Raw genomic sequence first — 24,268 nt, 5'->3', positions numbered from 1 at the left:
TATAAGTAGTGTGAACAAGTTTATCCCTTTTACTAAATGGATGTCAAATAATAGGGCTTTTAAGAATGAGGTCACTGTCTAAAATTTAAAGGAGAGAAATGGTATTTTATTACATAAAATGAAATGAAGAATTACAGACATTATTGTCAAATAAGAAAACACAGTAAGGCCATTCAACTGTGGAACATATCCCTATAACTTCAAGGACAGTGGTATTATACACTTCCACACTGACAGTAGGTACATTCCTAGTAAACAATGCACACAAAAGTAATGTCAATAAATTAGTAAAACTTGATGTTAAAACTACTGACTTCAGTTTGAAATTATTATATTAGCAGATACTGCTAATTTAATGGTTCCCTCATAGAGTCAGCCTTTATTACTCAGCATTTAGAAGGGCCTCAGATGGAGTGCTGTGCCCAGTTGCCAGAACTATGGTCAAAAATAATGAAAGAAGTAGTTACAGCGTATGCAGAGAGCAAAACCAAGAGTGATCAGAGGCCTTGCAGTGGTCATCTATAGATGTAAAGGAATTGATGTAATGTACTGAAGAGGAACGTATTCTAAAACAGGAAAGTGAAAAAAAAAGTTTCAGTGTTCACAGAAGTGTTTCAAGAATGAGCTGAAATTATAATGGGAGATTGAGATTATATATCACAGGGAGAACCAAGTAATGGTAAGGGCAGGCAAACATCAGGAGAGGTTTAAACATTTCTGCTGTGGGAGGACTTTTATGAGCTGCTTAAACAAACACCTGGTAGGAACAACAAAGGCATGGCTGATCCTACCTTGCAGCAGGAGCATGGAGTAGATGGTGCATCTTTGAGCCCTTTTAGCCCTCGTTTCCTACAGTGATGAAGGCTGTGGCACCTTGCCATGGGGTCTGTTCCAGCCTTCCCTCACTGCTAACTCTGACCCTGTGCTAATGACGGCCCGGTTCCAGGGAGGAATGAGTCTCAAAGACTCTGAAGCTCCTGTAGCTTCCTTGCAAAATGTGGGGGGAAAACTGAGGTAAGTGGTGGTGCAGCTGATGACTCTGGTGTGCTGGAGGGCTGGAAGCTGTGGGCTGGGTGAGGGAGCAGTGCTACGAGCACTGCAGCTGCCTTGGGTGTTCCCTCTGGAGCACCTGCAGCCACAGGCACGCGTGAGCTCTGGTGCCACGGGGGTTGAGGCAGGTGGGCAAGCTGGAGGCAGTGCAGGAACATGGGAATCAATTGGGATGTTCCTGTGGCAAGGTCAGAGAAGAAAATCCCATTAGAAATGGGGTTTAATTGCTTTCACTGCTCAAGAAACTAGTTTCACTCAGGGAAAAGCAAGTGTTTGTATGCTGTCGTTTCATAGTGAACAACCAGAAATGCATCGATCTGATACAGGACTTGTCTTTTTTTAGCAAAAGTGTGTCTTTCCAGGATCAAAGTGTTAACCACAGAGATATTTTGTACAAAACCATACAGATTACCGGAACTGATAAGCATTGTGGTTCTCATCTCTAAAAATACGAACTGCTATTATTCTATCTGCTTTTTTCCTTGTTCTCTATAGGATGGTACCTTTTTTTGAAGCTTCCACTGGTGAATAGACCTCCATATGTTTAAAAATACATCAGATGATTCGCTGTACTCTGTACAAAAATTGAAGGTGGGGAAAAATCTTTAATATTGAAAATATGTTGCTTCAGGATTGTATCCTTTCTGTCCAGGACAAAAATAATATTTTACTTAATCATATCTCTTTAAGTATTCAATAAGTCAGCCCAACTCTGAGTTGGCAGTCATTGCTATGTGTATCACCCCTCATGAATACTTAAAGCAAAAGGCTTAATAACCACTGCATAGCTACAAGGTGTGCAGGGAGAAATTATGTGCAAAGAACTTAAACTCTTGTAGTTGGCCATCCTTTGACAATAAATAATTTATATTGTCTATACTTGGGAGGATTCTTAAAGAGTGCATTTGGTACATATTGCACTGCGTCACTACAGTGATGTATTTCTGAGAATCTGCCTTAAAATTAATCACAAAATTCTCTGAATAGGAGCAGACTTGGCAGATTCAGCATAGGAAATGTTATACAAAAAGAAGTGCTTTACTGGTCATCAAAAGGAATGAGGACGATATTGAGAACCATCTGGATAATCAGTTAAACTGGCCAAGAAAATGCTTCAGTCATTCAGAAAATGGAAATAGGATAGCAAATACATATTTTAAAATATTTTACTGAAAATAAAATAAACAGTGTCTCTCCTCTGGCAAACCTCTGAATAGCTTCAGTAAATGGGCATGGTCCTAATCCAACAAAGCATATGTAAGCACAATGGTAAATACATTTATTTCATCCAGCTTTCGTGTTGAAAGTTACATTTGTATTTAGGGCATTACTGGATGGGGACCTAACCTGAATTATGCAAAGTCTTTGAACAGAGACTGGAGGAGGGGTTTCTTTTTAGCATTAAAACCACCAGAATGCCCCCGTGCCGGACGTTCCCGGCCTCTCTGCGAGAGGCCACTTTGCGGGCTCTTTCCTTTTTTAAAACACACTCCCGAGCCCGTGTGACAGTGCCCGCGTGGCCCCGGCGGCGCGGAGCCTGCGCATGCCGCGGTGCCCGACCCTCGCTGCCAGCGCAGGGGCGCTCCCGCCGCCCGGGCACCGCGGGGCCGCCACGACCGCGGGGCCGCGGCGGCGCCCGGGGCTGGCGGGCTGAGAGGGGCCCGTGCGGGCGGAGAGGGGCCCGTGCGGCGGCGCAGGTGAGAGGCGCCTGTGCCGGGCCGGGGCGCGGGAGCGGGGCCGGGGGCGCGGAGGGCAGCGCGGCCTTTGTTCCCGGCCGGGCGCGGGGCAGAGCGCGGCCCGCGGGTGCGCGTGCGCGGGAGGTGGGGGGGCGCTGGCGGGAGCGCGCCCGTGGAGCGCGCGCGCGCGCGGAGGCGGCGGCAGGATCGCTCGGGCGCAGCCGGCGCGTGCCCGCGGCGCAGGGAGCGAGCGAGCGAGGGAGGCAGGGAGCGCGCGGTGGGCTCGGGCCGCGCACGGAGCGTCTCGGCCGGAGCGGCGCAGCGCAGTCGGCCCGCACGGAGCCGCCATCGGGGGAGCCAAGGCCGCCTCAGCGGGTCCCGCCCTGCCCGGCGCCCACAGGTGAGCGCCGTGGGGAGAGCGAGGGGCAGCGGGAGCGGCTGGCCCCGCGCGGCCCTCGGTCCCCAGCCCGGGCCCCGCCGCCGCCGCCCGCGAGAGGCCCCGGCGCGGCCGCGGGGCGGCCTCGGGACGAGGCCCCGGCGCGGCCTAAGCGCGGCCCGGGCGGGCGGTGTTGTGTGGCGGCCGCGGCTCGGGGGAGCGGGGCGCGGCGGGGCCTGCGGGGAACGGCGGCCCCCAGCCCTTCCGCCGGGCCATTGTGTGCAGGCGGAGGCGGCGGCCCGGGTCGGGCCTGCGCCGCCCGGCCCGGGGCTGCCCCTTTGTGGGCTCGGCCTCAGCCCAGCCGCGCTTTGTGCTCGGGGAGCGCCGCGGGCTCGGCGCGGCCCGGGGAGGCGGCCTGGCCCCTGCGAGCTCCCGGCGGGCCCGGCCGCCGCAGGAACGGGCTGCCGGGGTAAATGTGCCGCTGGGTGCCCCTCGCTGACATTACCGCGAGGGCTGCTAGCTCTTACTTAATCCGGTGAGAGCAAAGAGGGAGGGAGATTTTTGCCCATCCTACGGTTTCCTCCTTAAAGATTAAAAGACTGGGGACCTTCGTGCATTCCCCTTCCCCACGGTTTTAAAAGGACGGGAGACAACGACGTTTGTAGTGAAAGGCAAAGCATCTCAAGTGTTTCTTCAGGAGAAGAACCGAGTTTCTTTTCCCGTGGTGAGCTGGTGGCACTTTTATTTTATGCTTACATTAATAGAGTATTTCTCCAGTATTCTCCTTGCGCCCTCCTTTTCAACCACTCTGGGTGAATATCGCCTTGTCTCTGTAATGAGCAGTCTACTCATGGTCTAAATAAATAGATAAAGTGATTTAATTTGTTTAACGTGGCACATGGGTGTCTGTTAGGAAGCTCATAGCTAATTGGACTTGGTCATGAAGGACATGGGATATTCCACGATCGGGACATAGTTTCAGTTGTCTGTTTATCTCCCTTCTAAACTGAGACTAGCACGGTGCATTCCAGAGGGGGAGGGAAAATGGAAGGGACACTTCTTAACCCTGATTTAATCAAGCTGGTCTGCAAAAAGATTTGAGTTATTGGAGTACAGGTACAGTAAGATAGAGGTTTTTAGGATAAAGCTTGGGTCTCTGGACTATTAATTCGTTGCAGAAAATTACTTTGAGGAATATACCTGAAGTAAAAATCGAGTGCTAGAAATGAAGTTCATTTGGATGGAAACTAATGTTCTTAAATAGCCCTTGCCCTTTTCACAGCAGTGAAAAATCATAGAGGAAAGCACAAGAATAAGACCTGTCCCTCAGTGATACAATTTTACAAATCTGTTGTGACCCAAAAATTCTGAACCTGATGAAATGACGGGCATTTTTGACCTGAAAGTGCATGTCTAGATGAAGAAGCCTATCTGTTACTGTGCTATATCTGTTGATAAGGTTTTAATGCCATAGACCAATCAGACTGTAGTAGAGGAGTTAGCTCAGAAATTCAGTGGCTCCATCTAAGTAGGTGTGAACTAAGGAAAGTGAATACTTTAAATAACAAGAGTACTTGTCATAGTTGGGTTTGAGTAGAATTGCTGCTCTTTGCTTAGTGTGAATTGAAAAAGAAATCCTACTCAAATGTCAGACATTTGCCTCTAATGTGGAAAAGGGGAGCACGAGCATGTTCATGTGAGAAGCAACCCTTTGGTCTGAAAATTCAAAGAAATAAAGTAGGACAGTTTTATGAACTATGGTCTTCAGATGAAACATTCTGGAAGACTGCATGCAACTGCTGTTAGAAATACAGTGTTCTTAATTTTGAGTTAGAATCACTTTGCTTAATTTTTCTTCTGTAGTAGTGCTTTTAGTCTTGTAACTGTCAGCTTTAAAAGCTGGACTGAGTTTTGCCAAATGAATTATTAGTGTCTTTTTTGAAACTTTAATGATTGTCTTATTTTCAGGAGCTAAACTGAAGCAGAATAGTCAAGGTAAATGAGTGATATTTGAAATTCTTGACACATGTAAAGAACTTGGTTCTGCAGTTGTAGTGCATGTAGGCAGTCTGCAGAAGGCCAGAGCGTGCGCTGTGTTTGCAGCTGCTGGCTGTGGTTACCTGGATTCCTGCTCGGTGCTCTTGGTGCTACCTGCTGCGGAAAGCAGCCGCACTGAAGTGAGGATGCTGGCAGGCTCTAGTTCATCTCAGCCATCACGTGGTGCCTGAAGCTCAGGATCTCAGCTCCAGAGTTTACAGTCTTAAATGTCATGAACATTGGAGATGCAGATTTTTTTACTGGATTTTTTGCTTTTCTGTTGTTTTGCTTTTTGAAGGGAAACCAGCATTAAAGAAAAGTGAAAACTAGATGTAATTAAAAAAATAGTAAGAGGTTTTTGGGGTTTTTTGTGTTTGTTTTTTTTTTTTTACTTTGACAAAATACGCAACAGAGATAAACTGTTGCCTTAATAAAATGTTTTCATTAATAAGAATGTTTCATTAGTAAAAAAAATTATTGTAAGCGGGTTACTCTTTTTGAAAGTGTACGTACTGTTCCTTTCCTAAATGTTCAATGGCATGATAAAAATGTAATTTTGATGTGTGTTTTCTGTGTACAGTATCACACTGTGGGCTAGAAATTGGGAGATATGCATAAATACTGTGTTGTTACCATGAGCTGTTACTTTAGGTTTACCTGAGGTTTTGCTGTTAGCACTTGAACGCATGTAAGCAAAAATCTTCCTAATTCAGTGAACTGGGGTTGTTTGATATGCCAGGGTACGTTCAGCTGTTAACTTTACAATGGAGTAAAGGAAGACAAAAGCCAGCATTAATGCCCCATTTCATAGTCTTTAAGTTTTGTGCCACTAGAGACAGACATTCTAGTTCTGACCCAAACTGCATACCATGTTTCTGTAATGGCCAGGACAACTGTTATAAATATATGCCTGTTCGAGTGAGTGTATAAAACAATGATTCTTTGTGTTATCATAGGAATAATGAGAGATTTGGTTACTAATTCCACAATACTTTAATCAGATAAAGTGCTAGATAATTACAGCTAACCAAATGGTCCACTTCTGAATTTAACTTGTTTTTCTTTATAGTAGCTGAATATGAAAAGTGAGGTCTGTGTTTTTGGAAAGGAAGTAAAACGTTACTTAAATGATAAAATCTGTATTTTTCCTCTTGCACCTGGAAAAATTAATTATAAAATTATCATTGATCTATTCCAGGGCAATTGATATAAGAAGAGCAGTAAATTGCTCTATAGACAGTTGCTGACCTTTTCCCTTTCTTGGTCTGCCTTATCCAGAAACACATTTTTATCTCTTCTTATAGCAATTGATGACCTTGCTGGACATGAAGAAAAACAAGGAGAGTGTAGTGATAACTTGGCTGCTTAAAAAATTACTCATCCACTCCTTAAAAGTGAAAGAGAAGTTCTTTGAAGTGTGGTTTGTGTGGCTGGGGTGGTTTAACCCCAGCTGGCAGATCAGTACCACACAGCCTCTGTCTCTCACTTCCCCACCTGCGGGATCAAGGAGAGAATTGCAAGAGTAAAAGAAAAAAAAAAAAACCTCTTGGATTGAAATAAAGACAGTGTAATAGGTAAAGGAAGAGCTGCACACACAAGCAAAGCAAATCAAGGAATTTTTTCACCACCTCCCATGAGCAAGGCAGGTGTTCAGCCATTCCCAGCAGAGCAGGGCTCCATCATGCTTGGTGGTTACTTTTACTTGGGGAGACAAATGCCATTGCTCCAGACATCCCCCCCTTCCTTTTCTTCCCCCCAGCTTTATATTCTGAGCATGATGCCAGATGGTCTGGAGCATCCCTCTGGTCAGCTGGGGTCACCTGTCCTGGCTGTGTCCCCTCCCAAGGTGGTGTGCAGCCCCAGCCTCCCCACTGCTGGGGTGGTGTGAGAAGCAGGAAAGGCCTTGACTGTCTGCAAGCTCTGCTCAGCAATAGCAAAACCATCTGTATTTATCAGCACTGCTTCCAGCACAAACCCAAAACACAGCCCTGTCCCAGCCACTGCAAAGAAAATGAATTCTACTCGAAGCAAAATCAGCACAAAGTGGCATGAAGTCTTTAAATATTCTAAGGTTCTTTTCTAGAATTCTTGCATATAGTACTGAACAGAGCAAAAAGTAAATTAGTCTTTGAAGAAAGACCACAGTCACTTTTCAAGGGTTTTATTTTTTTTTTTAATGCTGTCAAGGAGGAGCATTCAAAATGCCACACTTGTAAGAGTTACTTTCAAATCCATGTTCAGATGAAGTATGTTGAAGGAAAATTATTCTTAAAATTTTGCTAATGTATGGATTTTGCAAAGGTTTTAACTGGAATAGGAGTATTTTAAAGCAATTTGGTGTTAAACTGCAGGAAAGAAAGCTTGAAAATAAATTGCATAAAAATTTCTAGAATTGGTGTCTAGCTTAGAAATGTGCATGTGTTAAAAGGCTTATCTTTGTTGTTTCTGTTTGTTCCGTGTTACAGATCTTTCGTGAGGGAAAGTTATATGTCTTATATATTTTACAAGGGGATGACAACTGCAGTACAAGGCATCTGCTTTGTAAATCCTGGCACAAGTTGCTTCATGCTGAAGTGCGATGTAGGTATTAGTTTGAAGTGGGTTTAAAAGGGTTTTTTATCCTATGATTTTTTCGAAAGTCAGCGTTATTCCTAAAAAATGTGATTATTTGTTGTTAACACCTCAGTGTTAGGAAGGAGAAATAACAGAAGATATAGCACTGCACAGGCTGTGGCACATGCAGGGTACAGTTCCTGTGGGGCTGCCAGCATTAACTTGCAGTGTTGCTGCTCCCGTGGGAATGTGAAACGGAGCAGTTGCAGTCCCAAGTTCTGTTGAGAAGTGAACCTGTGAGGAGAGGGTAACTCTTCCCTGGTGCCCTTCCCAGGGCAGCTGGCATCATGGGACCATGAATTCAGCCCTGCTTCAGGAGGTGCCACCCTCTGTCACTGCGGGTGCGCTCGGGTCCCTGTCAGGGCAGGCTTAGAGCTAAGAAAGGATGGCTGGGCCCTCCATTGCCACTTGCGTTTGGTGCTTCCTGGGGTGCCAGGGGAGGTGCTCAGGAAGTGCTCAGGTGCTTGTGCAAGACTGGTCTTGTTGAATACATCACCTGAAAGAGAAAGAGAAGCAGTGGGTAAAAAGAAGGCAGCACAACCACTCTATTTGGTGGCAGCCTGCTTTTTTTTGTTTGTTGTGGAAATGGTGGAATTACACTCCAGCATCCTCTGTGTGTGTGCCTGGTGTCATGGAGCCTGTATCTGGTGGGTCATTCTTTGTGCTATAGATAAAACATTTTCTTGTAGTGCTGTTTGAAAGCTCTTAAGAAATACTGTAACTGAGCAGTTTTCTTAGAAGTGCTATTAAAATATTTAAGAACCTTTAAAACATGGCGTGTTGCTAGTTTAAAAGGCAGTGATTGTAACTCCCTTCTGTAAAAAATGGACTCTTGGTATTTTTTTTCTTTTGAAAACGCATTATCTTTTTTTTTTTTTTTTTTTTTACCAACGGGTCTGCTACAGTTTTATATTTTAATCTTCTTAGATTACCTAATGTTGTTTTGGAAATCATGTGGTTAAACATGGTTTGATCTGCACTTTTGTGTTGATACCTGTATGATCCCACTTTAAGGTGTAAAAGAGAAACTTCTTATGTTTAAAGCTGATCACTTTTGCCTATATTTGAGCAGTAAGTCTTGCTCCTTTGTCTCACAAGGTGCATGTGCAATTGTCTTCTTGTAAAAGTTGTAAAAATGCTCTGCTCAACTAATATTTTGGTTTCCAAATGACTGTTTATTTTGAAATATATATGCACTTGTATTTATATAAAAGTCTTTAGAGTCACAAAACTGCTTTCATTCACAGGAATTTCCCCCCTTTTTGTGCACAAAGGCATCAGCACAGTTGGGAGTTAATTTGTACAGGGTTCATCTCTCCATGGTCGATATCTGTGTGATTGCACAAGTGCCCTAAGGATGTAATTTGGAGACTGGTTGCACAGGTGTGACTAGGGAATCATTTGGCTGGCAGATGTTGATGGTGTACTATGAAATTTTAGTGTGGCTTTGTGCTGGGTCAAGTCTAATTATTTAGAAAGGAAATTTTACAGATAAAAAATAGGCATTCCATAATAGAAGCTAAGATGGACATTCTTCTAAAACAGCACCTGTAAACCAGTAATTTCACAAGCACTTTTGCACATATTAAAACCAGCAGCTAACCTAAACAGTTTTGTTTAAAAATCATGTGTTCTGCTTAAACAAAAGTTGTTGTTCCTTGTACAGTCATAATTCTTCCATGGATGTAAAGGTGCTCATCTACTTACAGAGTTGAGTGTAGGGAAAAAGAGGATTTCATTGAAAGCTGTTCTATAATGTGCATATGGGGAAGTAGACGTAAGGTTGCCTATGAAACTTTAAATTTTTTATTTCCCATTTTTTGAATGCTTGATCCTCCAACCTATTCTGTTTTTGTAATACTCGTGTAAAAGAAAAAGGCTAAAAAGTACTGAATTTTACAGCTGTGCTTTAGACAGCGATTCATGGCTAAGAGTTGATGTTAGAGATTCAGCACTGCAACAGACTCAAGTTTTGATTTTGAATATATAACAGAAGAAAGGACAGTTTTTTGCAGAGAAAGACAGTGATAGGTCTTGAATTTAGAAAGTGTAGATAAAGAGAACACGAAGTAGTAGAAAAATATGTCTACTCCTGTCATTTCCAAACAATTTTTAATATTTTGTGTTTTAGCTTCTGGTGCAGACTCAGGCCTGACTTCAGAGTGATTATGACAGAATTTTAATTTTGTATGCCATGAAGCAATTCCCAAGCAATACAAATAAGTGAAATAGTGCATACATTTTACTTGGCATTTGAGATGTACCTGATCAGAATTTAATGGCAATAAAAGAACATGTAATTCTCTTGCCCAAGAGGTTTTTTTTTCTTCTGAATTTAAATAACTTGCTTGACAATCTGGGTACTTGGAGCTTCACAAAAGAGGCTGAGGCAAATTTTTTTTGATAATTCAAGGATCCCTCTAAAGAAAGGTTACTTTACTTTTCATAAAATCAGGAGGGCCTTCAGATTAGATACAATAGAGGTAGTGAGAAGGGTGTTGCCAATGTTTCCATAATTTGCGTCTTTGATGTACAAAATAGTGGAATGAGTAGAGGGCAGTTATCCATATGTGAGCAGGAGTTTGAAAGTAAACAGTGATTGAAGTCTGAAGATTGCAGGCTACAAAAACTGAGATGTTAAATAATTTAACAGTGTCTTTTAGTGTGTAATGATATTCAGTTATTACTAACCTGAAGTAAATTTGAATAGGGTCTAACAGGGTTAACTTGGTGTCCTTACCAAGTAATTTCATTCCTTTTTGCATTAATGGGTCAGACTCACAGCTACTTGTGGTAGTTTAAAACCTGTAAAAGGCAGGGAAGTACTTGCCTGTGGTGACTCAGAAGCTCGTGACAAAACAGGAACTAACCCCGGTCTCCCTTGCCACAGACTTGTGCTCTGCACCACTAATCTCGGGTTTGGTTGGCTTTTTTTTTAAAGGTTTCAAGGAATGCTCAGTCTTTGCATGCAACATGGTGGGCTGTGACGTTAGCAGCCCCACCCATCTCTGGTCTGTGCTCAGGTTGGACACTTTCTGGGACACTGCTCTTACTTGGGAGTTAAAGTTGCATTTTAAACCTGAGGGTTTGATGAGAAGCTGTAGAACTGTTGCTCTCCGCAGCAGTGTAACCAGGCTTGGCTGCAGAGCTGTCAGTAGCAGAGTTTGAGAATTTGATTAACATTTTAATAATTATTTTTAAAATGTTAATTATTGTGGCAATTGACTTTTCATGCAACAATATTGCAAGAAACAGTTGATTCAGAATTGATGAGTGGGGAAAAGCTAACTCAGTGAAATAAAACAGAATTGGTTCTAATGGAGGCACATGGGCTTCAAAGAATATGTTCCAGAAACACAAGGTCTGCAGAAAATAGGAGTTTAAAGAAATGGAGTACTGAAAAGTGTGGAACCATCAGAAATGCAAAAGTCCCACTGTAGTTTTGTACTTCTTTTACAAAGGTCTTGCATAGTCTAAGTTCAGTGCTTTCTGTTTTCTACCTGCGGTATATCAGCAAAATACAAAAACCTGTGGCCCACCTTAGATAGGCACAGCTTTCCTTTTGAATTAGTATGCATAGTAGGAAAATTATAGTTCCAGAATTTGGAAATGTCCGTTTTAAAAATACAGACTTGATCCTTTACTTTTAAATGTTGTGTGTTTTATTCTCCTTGTGGTGTGTGTCTGTGATAAAATAAATGCATTATCTTTATTGAACATTTTTCTGAAAGTTCTTGCTTTTGCAGATTAGTTTTAAAAAAATCCAGATTTGTAAAAACTGTCACTCAGATAAACTAGAGGTTCTGTAGTTTAGTACCTGAGGTTCTAAAAAATTAATAATTTCTGAGGTGTTAAAAGTTAGGCCACTAGAGTGTGTTCTGTGATGCTGGATGTATTTATGTAGGATCCATACCTTACATACCTTGTGGCACCAAGGTCTGTACTGTGCAATAAGTATCTTGATTATCCAAGCCCTCCCCTACATATTTGCCTTCCTGAGTCTAGATTGCCATACTTTACACAAGCTCCACTGTCATCAGGGCTGCATACAGGAATACAGAACAAGTGAAGGATCCCAAGAAGAAGTGATGAAATGGAAGTATGTACGAACCTAAGGAATTAACAAGATGGAGGCATCTTTATAAAAGTAGTCAATGTATGTCATCCTGTCCTGACTTCCTCTGGAGGGGCTTTCTGTGTCACGGGTCAGTCTCCTGTAGGGCAGTCTTTATTTGTAGATCTCTTTGATTAGGTCTAGTTATTTTGATGGTCTGCTCCCTACTACTGTTAAGTTATGCAGGAAGAATATTGAGCATAAAATAGGTCTTGAATTTGAATTGGAATAGTTATCACAGAAAGACTTGTTAAGTGAAGACACATCAAAGTACAGGTACTTCTTTTAGCTGAGCCTTACTGAATTAAGGTAGGTGCTTCCATGCCACACCCTCCTCCTTGTGTCTGCCACAGACACAGGAATGGTGATGCAATATTGCATGGCAATTACAGCATGCACTGAAGAGTACAGGGTTTGCAAAATCAGACTGAGGAAAGAAACAGCCCCCAAATTGTCACACGTGGTAGGATTTGCTGTTCATGTTTATAGAGGGGGTTGGTTTTTTTTTAATCTTCTTTCCTTTTTTAAAAAATTTTTAATAGAGTATAATTGTATACAGAGCCCATCTATGATGCCTTGTAAAACAATTGAGTGCTTCCTGTTTAGAGACTTCTGAATGGCAGTATATGTTAGAGCATGAAAAATACCTTGTTTTCCTCTTTTCTGCTGCTCTTACTAGTTCACTCTGTAGCTGATCCTTCTGTGTGCCTGACTTACTTTTTATTGCAGCATTGTATGTCCAGGACTTTTAAAAAGGTAGCTGTCTCCCTGTGTTTATAGATATTGCTGGGCTGAACTGTTGAAGGATGATTCTGATACAGCTCAGTTCAGTGTGTTCTGTGCACAGTGAACAGAAACTAGATACTACTAAAAATAAAATAAAAATCTTTCCCCTGTTACTTAGTTTGCATAGAGTTATGTGTATTTTCATATGATATTTTCTTAGATTCTATGGTTTCTGCCACCTTAATTTCGAGACCGCTGCGCAGAGCACAGCAGGCTGCAAACAGGCATGCTCCGTTGGGATTCTCAGAGGGCTCCTGGGACACAGGTGGGCCAGGTTGGGTCCATCCCATGGTTTATGGTGCTGTAGAGTCTGTGTGGGGACAGCTCTGGGTGTCCTGTGGCAAGGAGGGCTGTGGCCATTGGCTGCCTGCTGATCCTGGCACTGGGGATACAGAGCTGGGGAAGGAAGGAACAGAAGGCTCTTGTCAGACAGCACCACCAGGTGCAGTACAGGAGTGTGCAGAATACAGCCTGGAGCAGTGTTTTTCTGCTAGGTGGGATTTAGCAGTGTCACAGCAAGGCAAGTTATTTGCTTGTTTTTAAAAAGGAAGAGTATGGTCAAGTCCAATGTGGAAGTGGTCCATGATCTTTTTAATGCAAGTGTTTGGTTTTGAATTGTATTTCAAGAGTGGTTTTTCCCTGTATTTTTGTTTAGCTCTATATAGTTTCACTAGCTAGTTTGTTGCTTAAGTCCCTTTTATTACATTAGATTACCAAATATCAATAATTTTTATTTTGTTGCTTATACAAATTTATTTAATGTATTACTACATTTTTCTTTTTTCATGGTGGCATTGGATTAGTTGGTTTTAATATAGCTTAAATTTTCAGGAATTTCTTTGACATTTCTTGTAGCTTTTGCTTTCTGTCCTCCTTCCTCTCCTTCCAAGCTCAAAAAAACAGAAGAGATAAACATCCTGTTTTGCTTTATGATTTGTAGGCAGTCTGAATTTACAAGGAAACATACTTTTTAATTTAATTCTATATGTAAGGTGTGAAAGCTGGCATGCTCTCCACCTGTAGAGTACAGAGTGGTCCAAACTCAGGTTTTGGCTATTGATCAGACACTTTTAGTTTTCCTTCGGAATTAAATTTGGGGCTTTATCAGATTTTTTGCAGAGCTTTGTTCTTCAGCTTGTCTTCCTTCCCAAGGTTGGAGTACCATAGCAGTGTGGGCTGCAGTATTCTGTGCAAAGGTGGATGTTGAAGCTCTCTTTGACTGGAGAACAGGTGATTCACTTGTTGGAACTGATGAAGTTCTTTGTTGCATTTAAAATGGAACACTTCAGTCATAGTAGTTGGTTACTAATGTGATTTTGATATGGTCATTGTATGTCTTTTACGGGATACTGTTCCTTCCTAATCTTAACCTTATAAAGTTGTTGGAAAGAAAATCTTTAGCAGCTAGGGAAAAACCTCTCCTGGGCTGATGCTGAATATTCCAGCATATCTCCACAGGAGAAATAGTGAGTGACAGTGATGAGACAGAAGTCAAACAGCGCTGACCAAAGTCAGGTTTTTGCGTTGAGTTAGAAATAGGTCTCTCTGATTTGGTGGGTGTAACAATGCTGTTGGTGTTTCCATGGCCGTGTTTGTGTCTGCGTCTACCACGTGGGGTGTGCTGACCTTGGAGAAGGTCTGCACGGGCACTGCCATGGCTCCATTGGGGATTGGGAGGGTGTCAGGGGCTGGGGGCTCACTGCAGTGCTGGCCACGAAGACAATTCCATGGTTATATAAATCTGTTGGGATTTCCCTTCCTGGTGGTTGGAAAATGGGTTTGGTAGGGAATGTCTTGAGGTGCAAGAAAAAAGCTGCCTGCAGTTTCAGGCAGACTGGGTCACTGCAAGGTAGTGAGAAATGGTCTAATTGTGTATGAAAAGAGATGAACTGGACAGATGGCATTTTGGCAAAGGAAATCATCAAGAGTCTTGACTCAGTTTTGTGTATTTATTTTGGTCTCATTTTATAATATTCTGTTATGCTGGATTGATCTAGCTTTTGCTTGTTATGCAGGAAAAGAGAAGCCCTGAGCTGTCTTGAAATAACAAATAGCATAGTTAAGGGCACCAAAGAAAAGAGTGTCTGGAAGGGTTGAAAAAAATCCTAATTCATTAGTCAAAACCAGACTGGATAGAGACTAAATTGTATTATATAGTTGATTAATAATTTATGTCATGAACTGTCTTCTAAAAATTCTGAAGTAGGCCAGCAGGTCCAGAGGCTGTGTCTGAGCAGGGGTGCACATGTCTGTCCAGGCCTGCATTTGATCCTAACCACGCCAGGCCCTTGGGATCCAACATCTCCCGAGAGCTGGGAAGGAGAAACTGACAGACTGCAAAAGGCAAAACCTTGGGCCCTAAAATAGCTTTGAAATTAAATAAAATTAAAAATACTAGTTTCTTTAAAAATATTGGCAAGCTTTTCTCTGATATGTTTTATGTTTAATGAGTATTTTCAGCCTTTCATTTAGCTTTTGGGTCTTAATACTTTGGCTTGTGTCACATCTTGAAAAAAGTAAGTTGTCGGTGTTTTTCACAACTTCATTCTATTCTCTCTTAATAATGCTGTGTGTAAAAAAGTCTTATTCTCAAATATGATTATACTGTTGAAAAAGATGAAAGATTTTCTATTACTTTGTTGGTGGCTATAATGCATTAAGATGGAAGTTAAGATGCATTTTAAATGGAAGTTCCTGAACTCAGTTTTGAAATGTTATGGAAAAAAATACATTGTTGCATCACATACAGGCAATTGTGATAAATAAATTTTTTTCTGTCCTCTTATTACTCTTACATGAGACTTTTTCCCTTCCAACCATTAAGCACAAAATGTGATTTTTAGAATGTGTCTGGAGTAAACACCTTGGTAAGGTGAGAAGCTGGAAGAGTATCAGTGTAGTCCTATGTACCATTGATAATTCCCTGGCACATGAGGCACACGATCTTTTTCAACTTCTTCAAACTCCTTTCTGTGTGTCTGCGCGCCAGCAGAGCTTTTTAAGCAGTGTTTTGGTTGTGCCTTCCCTTTCCTACAGGATTTTGGTTCTGTGTCCGGGTCCCAAAGGCTTTGTCCCCGGGGCACTGTGCAGCCAGCAAAGCAGGCGGGCAGCAGCAGCTGTATCGTGGCCAGGGGCCGGTGGGTGTGCTCTGGGGACACTGCCACACGAGGCGGAGCCGGGGGCGTGTTTCACACACCTCACAACACGCTATTAGTTTCTCAAAAGCGGTTTCTAAGCAGTTTTTCTTCAGCTTTTCTGTTCTGCTTGTAAACTTTCTTGACTCTTACCTGGTGGGATGCTGTATATTGCAGGTTTGCGGGTGAGACTGAAGGAAGCCTTGTATTGAGTGGCTAGTGTTTTTTTACAGCAGTTGGGCATTATTTTCAGGTATTACAGTGCTGATACAAGTCTTCTTGAAAAGTACTTGGATTTCAAATAGTAGGAAAGCATTTTTAAAGATAATTATCTTTACTCAGATTTCATAGCCTTACTTTTTATGTGACCACAACAGTTTATCTCAGTGTGTTTGTTCTGTTGCCTCCACTGAAACTTGTACTTCCATGATCTTACCATCATTACATCAGCATTCCATAATGTCTAAGCTTTTCTGAGCAAAGTGTGTGCATCACGAAAGCACATTGACTTGGCTTCCAAGTGCTTTACCCTTTTACCTGTTCTAATTTTTTTAATAGTCCAAGTAGATAATCCAATACGCCACAGTTTTAATTCTGTTGGTCATCTCTTTTCCTTGAGATTATGCTTTTGCTTAATTGAACAATATTTATACAAATTGAGAAAATTCCTGTTGAATAGGACTTTACAGATCCACAGTGAAAAATGCCCATCTGAGGAATATCCTTGAAATAGGAGGAAGTGATTTTCATGTCTTAGAAGAGTTTTGAATGGAAGCTATAGCTTTTTCAAAGCAGTTATTTCGGGGGAAGCAGAGGGCTTTCTCCGTGCGCACGTGTGAGGCACGCCCGGGCCGCGGGCGCGCGGGGGGAGCTGCGTGTGCGGAGCGGGCGGGCGGCCCTGGGGACGCGTGGGGCGGCTGGGCCGGGCGGGAGGGGCCGGCTCCCGGTCCCGTGGTGGGGCGGGGCCGGCTCCCGGTTCCGCGGGAAGGGCGGGGCCGAGCCGCGTCCTCCCCCGGAGGCGGAGGCCGGGGCGGGGCCGTCCCGCGCCGGCAGTGCCGGGGGAAGCTGGGGAACCATTTTGGGGCGCGGGGCCGGAGCGCGGCCGCACATGGGGGCGGTGGGCCCCGCCCGGGGCGGTGACATCCGCGCGTCGCGGGGGCTTTCGCCGCGGTCAGTGCCCGGCCCGCGGCCCGAGCCCGCCTGTGCTGCGCGGACACGCCATGAGCTCCTCCGCGCCCCATGACGGGCAGATCTGCCTCCAGCGGGCCGTATTCCTGGAAGGGCGTCTGGTCTGCGTGCTTGCCGGGGAGTAAAACCTGCAAGGGGAAAGGTAGCGCCGTTTAAATTGCCTTATGCGCAGTATTTAAAGCTGGGCTTGTGGGAGCTGTTAAATTGTGTCCCGCGGGAGGTCTCGGTAGCCTGTGCATGTCACCTTTCCCAGAACAGTGTCGAGAATCCTTTTAGCAACAGGTCGGTGCGTTCTAGATGTTATCAAGAGCAGCTTTCCTTGATTTAGAGCTAGGAAATCTTAAGATGCATTCTCCCCTTTTCACTCTTACTGTTGGGTAATTTTTTTTTTTTTTTGTAATATGTACAGTGTTTTTGATAATTGGAGTTAAAGGACCTAATACTCTTGGAAATGACACCTTAGTGTTCCTTAGTTTGTCGCTGTTGCTTAGAGACTTGTTCCTAATGTGTGCAAATAAAGATAATGAAATAGCAAATATTGCACCCAAGTGTTTTTACCTGTAGTATGGAGTTTGTAACTAAAAATATCTTTAAACTTTAACTCCAGTTCTGTAGTTGTTTTTCCTTGGTTTGTAATTGTATGGTTTTCATAGTTTGGTGGGTTAAATGTATTCCACTGTTAAAACTTTTGCTTGTGATTAACTTGTAACTTTTGAGATAGCCATAAAAGATGTATTATTCATCTTTGTGTTAACAAGAGTGATGAAAATGTAGGCTTTGGGCAGGTTTAGGCTTGGTAAATTACAGTTTGTAGCCTTATCTAGTGCCTTTCTTGCATGCTAATCTCAGTGGTCTGGTTCAGAGATTCCTCCTGGTTTCCAGTCGCTGCTCCTTTCCATTCCCTGCTCCTGTGAGTGTTGTGGAAGGTGTGTGTGAAGGCTGCTCACACAGGAGCACTGGTAACACAGTTCTGTTCTCTTCCGCACCTTAGAAAGCTCAAGTGGGAAGTGCATCTGTGCCCAAGCTCTTTTGCAAAGTTTGTAGGTTGCTTCATTTAACTGTTGCATGGGCTCAGCGAGGTGTAATTAAAAACAGCAGAGCTCACCCAGCTTGTCAGGCTGCCCAGGGAACTGGTCTGACACAGTGGTTTTCACCAGCGTTATCGGCAGGTTATGGAGGATCCCTGGATCAGGACGTACAGGGTCAGGCAAGAGGAAGCACACACAGACTTTTCTGAAATGTTTGTGTTTGCAGTATTTGAAGGGAAACACTTCCAGAATTTTACATATGAACATGCTTGTTATTTCTAGGCTAATCCCGGGCGAACAGGTGTGATCAGCATTGGTTCTCCTGTGTCCAGTGGTCTGTTCTGGAGCACAGAACTGCAGGGTGCCCCCCACCTGCAGCTGCTGCGACACAGAGCAGTGCAGCTGGCAGAGGCCTTGCTGCTCCAGTCCCCTCGCTGGTGCAGCATCGCTTCCCCAGGACACATGCTTGATTTGTCACAGACATCCTGAACTTCTCATCTAAGCTGGAATGCCTCATAGTGGGAAGATACAGCCAAAAGACACAAACATTCTTGTCATAGCTCTACAGGATCACTTATGGCCCAGCGCTGAAAACTGCAGCATGGGTGTTTATCCCAAGGTATTTCTAGACCACCAAGACTGAGATGGAGGAAGAGAGTTTGATGGATTAGGAAGATACTGTCAGTGGGACTCATGAGACTCATAAAATCAGTGTCTGAGAATTGTATCTTAGACACTCGTACTTTTCTAGCTCTGGGGAGAGGTACTTCTGTAGAGGAATTTGAACTTGTCTGTCTCTCGTTACTTTTTAAATGTCAAGGACTAAGTCATTTTGCAAGTAGGAATCTCCTAGTTCCTCTGCTTTGTGCCCTGAACAGTGCATGTCTTGCAAAAGCATGCACAGTATGTTGCTCTGAGCTGTCTGGTCCAAGTATGAGTAAGTTTGTGGGTGAAATGATGCTAAATATGGGAAGCTTGCCTATTGCCTAATATTCCCATGTCAAATAGCAAGGAGATTAAAGATGAGGTTTATTTTGAGAGCTTTATACGTACGTGACAGATCCAGAGCTGGTTGTACTCGCAGAGAGGCACTTAGGGTGGCTGAGAATTGTACTGTGTAACAGAAGCCAATTTTGGATAGCATTTTATTTAACTGCCCTTTACCTACAAAGGTAGTGTTTATTTTTTTCAGATAGTGCTAGTAATGTCTTTTCTACAAGAAAGAGGAGAGTTAGGAGTGCAGGAAAACACAATATGTTAAGAAATATAGTTGGTACTTGTTCCACATCTGTGGAATGCTCGAGCAAGCTGTTTGGTCAGACATCTGTCACCTTTGTCTGGGGACATTAGAGAGGACAGAAGTTCAGTGGCAGCTCCACTGAACATAGAACTTCATCAAGAGGGACTGAAAATGTCTGAGTATTTACATGGTACAATGAATACTCAGATTTAACAAGTGAAGTTTGAATTTTTAGTCTTAGGAAATTAAATAAAGTAATTGCTCACAAATAGTTTTGTTAAAGAATGTGAAGCAGTAGCCGTGCTTTACAAGCCGTGGACCTCAGTAGCAGAGTAGTGAAAATTAAGAGTCACTGTCCTATCCTGTGAAAAAAGCAGGGTAGTAATTGTCTGAGCTGTGTTTTTCAGCTTCTTTTTAAAAAATTACACTGTAAGCATGATTACTGAGAAGGTCACATCCAGAAGATAGTACTTTTCATTAAAAATGCCTTGTTTATCATACACAGCAGCTTAGAATTGTTCCATACACAGAGTTGGTACACACAAGTGATCTGGGTGAAGCATTTCATAAATGTAATATTAAAAAAACAAACCAACAATAATAAACATCTTTATTTTTAGCCTGTTTTTACTCCCCTCCCTTGCAGCTTCCAGTAGGTAAATGCCTCTTTAGAACAATGAGCTGAACTTTTTCACTTGTTCAGTTTCCATGTCATGGGCGCATCTGTACCAATCTACGCATACCACATATGCTGTTTGTGTTACACTGGGGGGTTGTTGCTTTCGTGTGTATCTTACTGTCTCTTGAAGCTTTGTGAGTCAAGAAGTGCTGTATGCAGCGGCAGTGAAGTGTGGTTAGATCTGAATTGTCTGTTCTCTGTTCTGTTGCAGAAATGAGCCGTCAGACCGCTACAGCACTACCCACAGGTACCTCCAAGTGCACGCCATCGCAGAGGGTGCCCGCGCTGACGGGCACCACAGCTTCCAACAATGACTTGGCCAGTCTCTTTGAGTGTCCTGTGTGCTTTGACTATGTGCTGCCACCCATCCTGCAGTGTCAGAGTGGCCATCTGGTCTGTAGCAACTGTCGCCCCAAACTCACGTGCTGCCCCACTTGCCGAGGCCCGCTGGGCTCCATCCGTAACCTGGCTATGGAGAAAGTTGCCAATTCCGTACTATTCCCGTGTAAATACGCCTCTTCCGGCTGCGAGATAACTTTGCCACACACAGAAAAAGCAGACCATGAGGAGCTGTGTGAGTTTAGGCCTTACTCTTGTCCCTGTCCCGGTGCTTCATGTAAATGGCAAGGCTCTCTGGATGCTGTCATGCCGCACCTGATGCATCAGCATAAGTCAATTACAACGCTGCAGGGAGAAGATATAGTGTTCCTGGCCACGGACATTAATCTTCCTGGTGCTGTTGACTGGGTTATGATGCAGTCTTGTTTTGGCTTTCATTTCATGCTAGTGTTGGAGAAACAGGAAAAGTATGATGGTCACCAGCAGTTCTTTGCAATTGTACAGCTGATAGGAACACGCAAGCAAGCAGAAAACTTTGCTTATCGACTCGAGCTAAACGGGCATAGGCGGCGATTGACTTGGGAAGCAACTCCTCGATCCATTCATGAGGGAATTGCAACAGCCATTATGAATAGTGACTGCCTAGTCTTTGACACCAGCATTGCACAGCTCTTTGCAGAAAATGGCAATTTAGGCATCAACGTAACTATATCCATGTGTTGAAATGGCAATCAAACCTCTTCAGGCCAGTGTTTAAAACCGTTGCATTTAATTTAGCAGAAATAGGGTAACCATCTTTGACTGTCAGACAAATTATTTGGTAGATGGAGGGTAGACATAAATGAAGGTAAATAAAAGGAAAGGCTGTTAAATTACAGGAAGCAGTTGCATGTAGTAACTAATATATTTAAAATAAGTCAACAGTAAACCACTGAAAATATATATACACCCAAAATGGGCATCTTTTGTATTAAGAATTGATTCTACAGGAAACGTTGTAAAATAATTCTAAAAACTTGTTTGTAGATTGATTGTACTGTTGAAAAGGATACTGTTTCGTGTTTTTGTTTGTGTTTTTTTCCTCCCCCTTTGACTGACAAGCCATGTTGAGCGGTCTGGTCTCTGGCCGCTGCTTCCCCTCCTCCTCCCCACCCCCCCTTTGTAAGTCACTACATAGTATTGCTGCTGTTTGTGTATATTTTTTGTGTATTTGCTAATTTTTATTAACTTCTAGTTTTTCATTAAATAAATATGACTTTCTTTTCTGTAATTCAGGTTTTTCTCTTTTTTGTATCTTTTTAAGATTAATTACAGGTGTCATCTTTTGATATGCATAATTGCTATGGTAAAACTTATATTTCTGTATGTTTGGTAAATTTTGTCTCTTTCCAGTAGTCAATTCATTGGTGATACTGTTCTTAATTGAGCTATTTGTGAATGTACTGAACTCGAAAGGAGTGCTTATGTTCAAAGATGTGTCAGGAAAGACAGCTCCTTTAAAAACAGGTCTAGATGTTGTTGTACTTTGAGTTATCTTCTAACAATAATGAAACAATTATTAAGAACTTTCCAAATTTAAAAAAAATAGTAATTCACATTTCAAATTTAGAGATGCTTAGAAAAATTGATTGCATCCTTGTATTTGTTGGTTTGCAGTACAAAGAAAGTGTTGTATTACACAATATTTGTAATTATAAAAGCAGACCATTTGTCTCAAAAAAAAAAAGGCAGTCAGAGTGAGATGTTTTCAGTCTTTTTATATTTGTCATTAAAAGATTACCTGGCAAATGAAAAAAAAAAAACACAACCAACTTCTGCTTTTTGCTTTAGCTCAAAGTTTGACACATTGATGCTCTTGCTCAGTTTCTTGTCTTCATGTCTTTTGGTTGTTACTAAAGCAACTGTCTGGAGCTGACTTTTGTATCTCATTTTGGTGACATGATCCACATGACAATGCAGATCAATCTCTTCCAGGTGTGACTGACCAGCCCTAAAGGCTTTGGAAGGATACTGGGCTTTATGCAGACTGCCTGTATGTGCAAACCTGAACCACGAATGTAAATGGGATTTGTGTTACAAAACAGACACAGACAAAAGCAGGGAAAAGCTGTTCCACCTCGAGCAGGAAGGAAATCTTTGTCAAACCGAGTGGTAGCAGATGTGTCGGGGAGCTGGTCTGGCTGTTGACTACTTTTGTAACACATTAAAATACAGTTTATTTACTGTGCACTGTCTTAACTTTCTTATCAGAAGTTGATCTGTTAAGACAAGTCTTGTTCTTACTATTTTTGATGCATGATGAGGTAAGTAGTTCTACAGGTAAGGAACATAAAATCCACTGGGTTGGATTAATAAAATACTGCAGAAATAGTTGGCTTCATGTAGTAAAGTTTCACTCTGAAAATTTGATACTTAAGACTGTTTGAACTGTGCACAGATGTAATTTAAAAGATGTACTGGTACCTTGTGACAGTAGATAAATGCTTCCAAAACTCCTGCAATCTAGCATTTTTTCTTTTTGAATATACAGCTAACTGTTTGCAGTTTTCTAAATTCAGTAATTATTCTCACCTAATTAAGCTTGTCTGCATTTACCTCCAGTTTGTCTTTAACAGAGAGTTGGCTAAATACTCTTTTTAGAGGAGCCCACATCTCCCTTGCCTCCCTGGTGCCTGCCTGGCTGAGCTGAGCCATTCCAGCTCTGGCTGTGCTAAGGGAATGTGGTGGAGAACGTGTGTGGCCCCTCTGGCCCTGCCCTGAGAGGCCGGGGCTGTGCAGGGCTGGTCACTGCTGCTGTGTTTGGGAGGGTTCACCTGGGGCTGTGTCCCCGGGAGCACTGTCACCCCTGAGCCCGTGTGCTGAGCTGCAGTGATTTCATTGAGGTACAGTGGGCTGAAGGTCAGGGCTGTGCTCTGGAAGGGGCCTTCAGGAATGGCCTTTGCAGTGAGCTTTAGAAGCTGCCTGCTGTGCTCAGACAGGTTTGTTCATGTTTCACAGAGGACAAGAGCTATAGCATAACTACTGTATGCTGACTTACTGTAATGTAAATTAGTATTGCTCCATTTGGTGTTAAATAATTGTATAAAACCTTTAATATCCATCATCAGATGGAATTACGAAATTACCCTTAGGCCCAGATCCTCAACAGTATTAAAAGCCTAAAGAGTGGGAGGATCTGGTAAGTCAACTACACTGTTAAATATGAAAAAAGAAACCATACTAGAAGTCTGTACAGTTTACTACCTTATCTAAAATAAATGGTGTATTAAAGCCTGGCATTGTCTTAACATTACCTGTTTATTTTAGAAAGTGCTGTTTTACTTTGCTGTATTGGGAGGAGTATTGAAATTTGTCTCTAAAAGATGAAATGCAGTAGATCATGCATTTGTCTGCTAGCACTACCTCCATGGTTTTTCATTGCCCTTTAAAAAAAAAAAGCCTTAAAATGTTTGACAAACATGGATGTAAATATTTTGATTCTGTTGTGACAGTTCCTGCTAGTTCTTGTTTGCAGTAGTGGTTTAAAATTAAAGCAGGTGAATGGTTTTGTATTTCTGCCTGTCCTGTTGTTTTATCCAGAATCTTTTCCAAGCTGCTGTGACTAAAGCAGGAATTGTTCTAGTGGGGTAGTTACTCTCTGTAGCAGTTTATAGTGTGGATAAGAGGAAATGAATTACCACTGCTTTTACTTTTCATAAGCTTCAGCTATTTTGGGGTATTTTTCTAAGGGACACAAGTTGAATCTCTGCTCCATCGAACAGTTCCTAAGCAGATACTCCAGGGGTGTTGCCATCCCTTCAGAAGTTCTGCACTGCCCTGGCTCACTGCTGCAGGGGATAATTGTGCTCAGTGGAAGCAAAACAAAAGGCACCAAAGTGTGGCTGTAGTGTCTGCTCTAATGGGTAATGCTTATGTTTGTTCAGAAAAAATCTCAACTCAGTAACAGAACCTCCTCAGCTCTGGCAGCAGGGACAGGAAAAGCTGGCACTAAATGCCTGGCATTATCTT

General features: G+C 42.7%; 1 protein-coding gene across 5 annotated transcripts in view; it reads left to right on the top strand.

Annotated features, from left to right (window-relative positions):
• The window catches only part of SIAH1 (siah E3 ubiquitin protein ligase 1), a 32,195-nt gene extending 8,660 nt beyond the window's left edge, over positions 1 to 23,535 (top strand). The window contains exons 1-2 of one of the 5 annotated variants that reach the window (XM_053987389.1): positions 2,667 to 2,747; positions 20,133 to 23,535. In XM_053987389.1, coding sequence (XP_053843364.1) covers positions 20,135 to 20,983 — 849 coding nt within the window. In that variant the 5' untranslated portion in view covers positions 2,667 to 2,747; positions 20,133 to 20,134 and the 3' untranslated portion in view covers positions 20,984 to 23,535. Of the gene's footprint in view, positions 1 to 2,666; positions 2,748 to 2,949; positions 3,127 to 3,607; positions 3,827 to 16,833; positions 17,117 to 20,132 lie in introns of those variants that run through there. The other 4 variants (XM_053987387.1, XM_053987388.1, XM_053987386.1 and 1 more) reach the window with 4 other exon arrangements.
• Positions 23,536 to 24,268: the final 733 nt, after the last annotated feature.

The sequence above is a fragment of the Vidua macroura genome, chromosome 11 (assembly GCF_024509145.1).
Source record: "Vidua macroura isolate BioBank_ID:100142 chromosome 11, ASM2450914v1, whole genome shotgun sequence".
Lineage (NCBI taxonomy): Eukaryota > Metazoa > Chordata > Aves > Passeriformes > Viduidae > Vidua > Vidua macroura.
This window is presented reverse-complemented; position numbering and strand designations above follow the sequence as displayed.